The 6,000-nt window shown below is 46.4% G+C and overlaps 1 protein-coding gene across 1 annotated transcript in view; it reads right to left on the reverse strand.

Annotated features, from left to right (window-relative positions):
- Positions 1 to 5,756, reverse strand: part of APPL1 (adaptor protein, phosphotyrosine interacting with PH domain and leucine zipper 1) — a 64,500-nt gene extending 58,744 nt beyond the window's left edge. The window contains exons 1-2 of the mRNA XM_077452027.1: positions 5,591 to 5,756; positions 301 to 399 (exon numbers count right to left, since the gene is read on the reverse strand). Of these exons, the coding sequence (XP_077308153.1) occupies positions 301 to 399; positions 5,591 to 5,644 (153 nt within the window). The 5' untranslated portion in view covers positions 5,645 to 5,756. The remainder of the gene's footprint in view (positions 1 to 300; positions 400 to 5,590) is intronic.
- Positions 5,757 to 6,000: the final 244 nt, after the last annotated feature.

Consider the following 6,000-nt stretch of genomic DNA (forward strand, 5'->3'; position numbering starts at 1 on the left):
CTGGTCCAAATCATTTGGTGAAGGGGGGATTGTGGTGTGTGGTTGTTTTTCAGGGGTTGGGGTTGGCCCTTTGTTACTGCTTTGTAGGAAGGATAGTGACACAGACCCCAGCTGGGAAATGTGGGGTGTCGGAGAGATATAAGAACCTAGTCTTTTATTCATCAAGTGGTGCCCGTTCAAGTCTACAATATCAGTTTTGCGTTCAATGGCTTCTAAACTATATTGCAATTTTACAAGTTACATTTTTTTGATTATATAAACGAACAACCTGCTGAAGACAGAGCAGTTTAGATTCCGTACCTGAGCATCATAAATCCTGCGCATAGCATTATACAGCTGACTGCAGTAACTGGAGATCGCAGCTGCATCTTCCTCGAAAACTCCCAGAAGAGACCGGGTCTAAAAATGGAAGAATACGATGAGATACATGAAAACAACACAAGTTCTCCATAGAAAGATATTGATTTGCCACGGTCATTTCCTGCACTATACATGCTTCATACTACAGGGGCAATTTATTAAAATTGGAGAGTGCAAAATCTGGTGCAGCTCTGCATAGAAACCAATCAGCTTACAGGTTTTATTGTCAAAGTTTAACTGAACAAGTTAGAAGCTGATTGGCTACCATGCACAGCTGCACCAGATTTTGCACGCTCCAGTTTTAGTAAATCAACCCTGAAGTCTAATGATGCCATACACAGTTAGAAAATTGTTCAAAAAAAGAGTGCAATACACTAGATTGTTCGACTTTTGAAATGTTAGTGGGCTCATTTCAATGTTCGAAATGCAAAGTTTTATGGCAAAAGAAAAAAAATTGAACCGTCATGTCAGATTTTTTGAGCCTAAATGATCGATTTTCTAACATTAGTAGTGGAATACATTGAAGCAAAACAGTTTGAAAAAAGTTTACAGCGCATACACGTTATCCACTTGCCGTCCGCGCTATAGCCGAAAGACGGCTACAGCGTGGACTTCATTTTCTGGGAAGAGTGTCCACTGGACATCCTCCCGCGCTCAAGCGGCCTGCGTGCCCTGTAATCAGAGAGTCGATGAGATGCGCCTGATCACAGATCAGAGTAAGAGGTCGATCCCGACCCCTTACCACGTGATCAGCTGCCAGCCAATGACAGCTGATGTGATGTAAACAAAGCCGGTAATCGGCTATTTTTCCTCCTCGCGGCTGATCACCGGCGGCTGCGAGAGGGACATAGGTACTGATCGTGAAGGTACTTACCAGTGCCCACCAGCGCCACCTACCAGTGCCCACCCAATCACCTCACAGTGCCACCTATCAGTGCCTATAATCAGTGCCCACAGTGCGTCATTACCACCTACCAGTGCCACCTACCAGTGCCCATCAGTGCCATCTGTCAGTGTCACCCATCAGTGCCGTCTTATCAGTGCCCATCAGTGCAGCCTCATCAGTGAATATCAATGAAGGAGAAAAATTACCCGTTTGCAAAAAAAATGTTTTTTTAAAACATTTCTGTATTTTTTTTTTTGTTTAGCAAAAAATAAAAACCCAAATGGTGATTAAATACCACCAAAGGAAAGCTCTATTTATGTGAAAAAAATGCTAAAAATGTAATTTGAGTACAGTGTTGTATGACCGCGCAATTGTCATTCAAAGTGTGACAGCGTTGAAAACTGAAAATTGGTCTGAGCAGGAGGGGTGTTTAAGTGTCCTGTAAGCAAGTTGTTAAAATGTAACCCCAGTTTGCATAATCGATCGACAAAAAATTTACCATTTATGTTGCTATGAATCGATAATTAGGCAACATATATCGATATGATGGCAGTATCGCACGTTTGACAGATCTCTAGAAATCCGACCATTTTTTCTAACTATTTTCTATCCATGTATGGCCAGCATTAGATCGATCGCAAGTCCTAGGATATTGGAGAGGCACGTGTGCATATTGACAGAAGCGGAAGTAAACAGACATAAATGGATGACCATCTATTTACATCCATTTTTCCATAAAGTTGCATTTATGTCTTTTTTCAACCAACAGATGGATGAAAAGGGAACAAAGGATCCTTTCACACAAGCGTTCCGTTTGTCAGTTCAGTCACCTTTTTTTTTTTTTTTTAAGAAAGATCAAATCAGTTTACATCAGTTTCTCATCAGGTTCCCATCAGGTTCTCGCCCCTTTGGGTTCCCATCAGGTTCTCGCCCCTTCAAGTTCTCAGTTTTTTTTACATCCACCCCCAATGCAAAAATGGATGCAAAACAGACCATTTGGCCCTTTTCACATGGGCTGTCTGATCGGGTCCACCTGTCAGGTGGATCTGATCAGACCTTGCACTCTCCCCTATGAAGCCACTGATTTCAGAGGACACATGTCCACTGACACCGGCTGCTATGCGATGCTGCCCGCAAAAAACAAACGGACGGTGGTCCTACTTCCCATCTGCCTAGCGGATTCGATGTAAACGGACCAGATTTCACCAGGATTTCCCCATAGAGGAGAGCGGGACTCTGTCCGTTTCAGCTCTGCACAGTGAGCGGAGATGGACCTGTCACCCTGTCACCTGAGGAAGTGGAGTCCGTTAGGCAGAGGCGCCCGTTCCGTTCTTTTAACATGAACTTCTTTTGGATAATAGGTGTCCCCCGATTTTGACGTGACTTATCGGACAAAATTGTGCAGCGATTGGGTTACCATTGAAAGTAATTGGATCGCAAGCATTGCCTCCAGCGTTTTGCGGCAATCCGCAAATTGCGGGCAGAATCATGGTGATCCGGAACGCCAAGCTGTGAACGGACTACAAAACACCTCTCCTCATTTCCACAACATAGGCGGGAGGTGCTCTGTAGTTCACATAGAAGAACGCACACAGGACACTGCAGAGTGCACCGGATAGCACTGGATTTCTGGCAGAATCAATGGGTATTTTTTTCACAGTTAACAAATAGACATAACAAAACGCTTTCAGCTGTAAAATGAACGGATCAAATAGGAGAAGTTCATTGTTAGATTTTACATATAATGTAAGGACTCGTTTACACTTGCAGCAAAGGCTGTCACTCCTCTGAAAAGCAATCTGCACTCGGATCATCTTTCAGAGGCACAATAGGTGATTAGGAGGCGATATGTCGTCTCCTCGTAACCTCTTAAATGCCATACTACCACACTGAAACTGCGTGCATTTTCAGTGTGGTCCCATTCACTTGAACATAGTTTTAGCTCAACCATGTTGTTTTACCACCCCACAACTGCTGGTCTAAACCAGCCTATAGGGCTATGTATACCAAAATGTATTCCTCCATATGTCTGACATCAAGCCTTACTGTGTACTTTCTGAAAAAAATTGTTTTTTATGAATCTGCTGCACAGCAAAGATCCTGCCAGGAAGGCCTCCTTTACACTTGTGGTCAGCGGGTGGTAAAAATAGGTGGCCGAGCTTCATATTTACCACCCATCCCGGAAACAGCAGGATTGAGGTAAACATGCTTGAGGCCGCAGCCTCTAGCATTTGGCAGGGGTGGTCCCTGTGCCAAAAACAACTCATTCAAGTCAATAAGGCTGCAATGCGGTGCCGAGGACTTTACAGGGTTAAAACAGGTGATGAGGAGGTGACACACGGCCTTCTCCCCGCCTCTGAAAATTTTGTGTGCTCACTATATCTGGTCTCTCACAGAACATGGAAATGCAATTATTAAGCAAATATATAAATGGCTAAATACCTTTTCTCATCAGCAGTATATAGCAGTCTTGTGATTTCTATCAGTGTCTGGTTAAAGCTTGTAGGAGGAGTTTATATTTTACTCTGACTGTCCTACGAGGCTGCATTACCCCTGACCCTCTGTCTGGACAATGCTGATTGGCCCTGTGCCGATCACATACACCCACCAAGAAAAAGAAAAAAAACTCTTTAGCAATACACACTAAACTGAGCATGTGCAGAGTACCCCCAAGGCTCTGTACTAGCAACAGATGGAATGAGGACAGTGAAAGCAGGGGAGGATCAGAGAAGACAGGATCAAACAGCCTTTTTTACACAATGTGGAGGATTAAACCCTTAGGTCGCCTTTCACGTTTGGCAGACTCTGCTTGCTCAGCGGGGGATCACTCTGCTGATTACTGATGAGCAGGTGGGTGACAGGTCTGTGTCTGCTTACTGTGCAGAGCAGAGACAGACCCGGTCCCACTCTCCTCTATGGGGAGATCGGGTGAAAATTGACTGCCTGTCCATTTTCAGCCAATCCGCCAGACGGAGGGAGAATAGGACCACCATCCATCTGGACTTGGAGGGCAGGATCAGATGGATAGCAGTGAATGTCTGCTCCATAGGGGAGAGTGAAATGTCCAATCAGGTCTGCTTGAAAAACTGACAGGCAGACGTGATTGGACAGCCCGTGTGAAAGAGACCTTAGGTTCCACAGTGAGTATAACAAGCCTGCTTTCCTGCACATACACACTGATTTTACTGTTGTGGGTTTAGTAACTGCGGCAAGGTCTGCCACAAGTGTAAAGTTAGCCTAACAGCTCAGGAGCTTTCCTTCACTGTGGAGAGATTTCTCTCACTTCCTGATAGATCTACAGGACAGGAAGTGAAGAGAAATCTCCCCAATGGATCATGGACACCAAAAAAAAGTGTGTGCCAGGAACGTGCAAAATCGGGCACGTTCTTGACACGCACAGAAGCAGCCCTTTAGTAGATGCACAGCGGTGCCTTTATTTGTTCATGGCACTCTCATGCGTCTACTAACACACATTTCCGTATGCGCTAAAATGCATAATGCTGCAGCGCCGTTCATTTCAGATGTTGAAATGGAGTCTTGCATGTCCTCTGTGCATAGGGCAGCCCATTAAAATGAATGTGGGTGTTCTGGGTGGCACCTGTATGGTGTGAATGCATCCAAAAAAATCATCCAAACGAATCCCTTGTTCACATTCAACGCGGCTTTGAAATTGTATTTCATTGCGACTTCGGGGGGGCGACCTGAAAGACATCCATGCGGCTTCATGCACAGATGTCTATTGAAGTCGCACCCGAAATCGCCATGACTAGTGCGGGGACTACTTTTGCAAATCAGTGCGGTGCCGCAAAGATTGGAAAGGTGCCATTGCCGGCAAATTGCATGACAAACCAGGGCTTAGATAACTTGTGGCTTTGGATACACTTTAACCCCTTCTAGTCCCTGTAGGTGGGGCTTTCTGCCCCGGGGTCAGACTCTTACCATTGTGATTGGATCTCACAGTGGTCAGAAGCTGCTCCTGATTGGAGACGGCCAGTTGTCTATGACGGTCACTGCGCTGGGGGGTGCGGCGCCATGGACGCACATATATGTGGGCAGCAAGTAGTTACTGAATAAAGAATATTTAGTCTTGTGTTCAGTACAGGTGAGGGGCCCCTGGGGGCAGGATGGGCCCCTGGCTGTCTGCTCCCTCAGCTTAGCTGTGATTGGCTGATCCAGGAAAGCAAAGCAGCACAGACAGTCCCCTTCTACAAGGCCATATAAAGGCTCTAATAGCAGTAAGTGGCCTTCCAGACCAGTACATGACTTCACACCTCCATACATCCCGAGTCACAGACTGACACACAGCCCACTGCTATGGGAACCCCGCCCAGCCACGCCTCTGACCTGGGGACTGTCCTCCAGCGTCTCCTCGATGGGTAATTTGTCAATACCGAGCATGGCGGGGGGCAACCGGGGTTAGACGAGACCTGAACCGGGGCGACAGTCACAGCAGCTGATCTGCATCCAGAAGCATACACGGCGGATGTCCCCTTTCGCCCAGCGCTCATTGGGTGGACGGAACTGTCTTTCATCAGATCTACGATCCTGTTGGTTCCTAGAGGTGTCCATCACTTTCTGTAACCAAGGGGCGGGGATACTAGGAAGTTGTCGCGATGACGAGAGGATGCCAATGCGAAGGATGGTGGGAGGAGTTTGGGTGAGGAATGACAGCTGATACAATATGAGGGAGAGGTGACACAACAAGCCAGGAGGGTGCCAGACTCCGGGGAGGACAGGCCTTACCAGGGGCACAC

This window comes from Lithobates pipiens, unplaced genomic scaffold, assembly GCF_037356315.1.
Source record: "Lithobates pipiens isolate NorthernLeopardFrog02 unplaced genomic scaffold, aLitPip1_a1.2 Scaffold_23, whole genome shotgun sequence".
In the NCBI taxonomy this organism is placed as follows: Eukaryota; Metazoa; Chordata; class Amphibia; order Anura; family Ranidae; genus Lithobates; species Lithobates pipiens.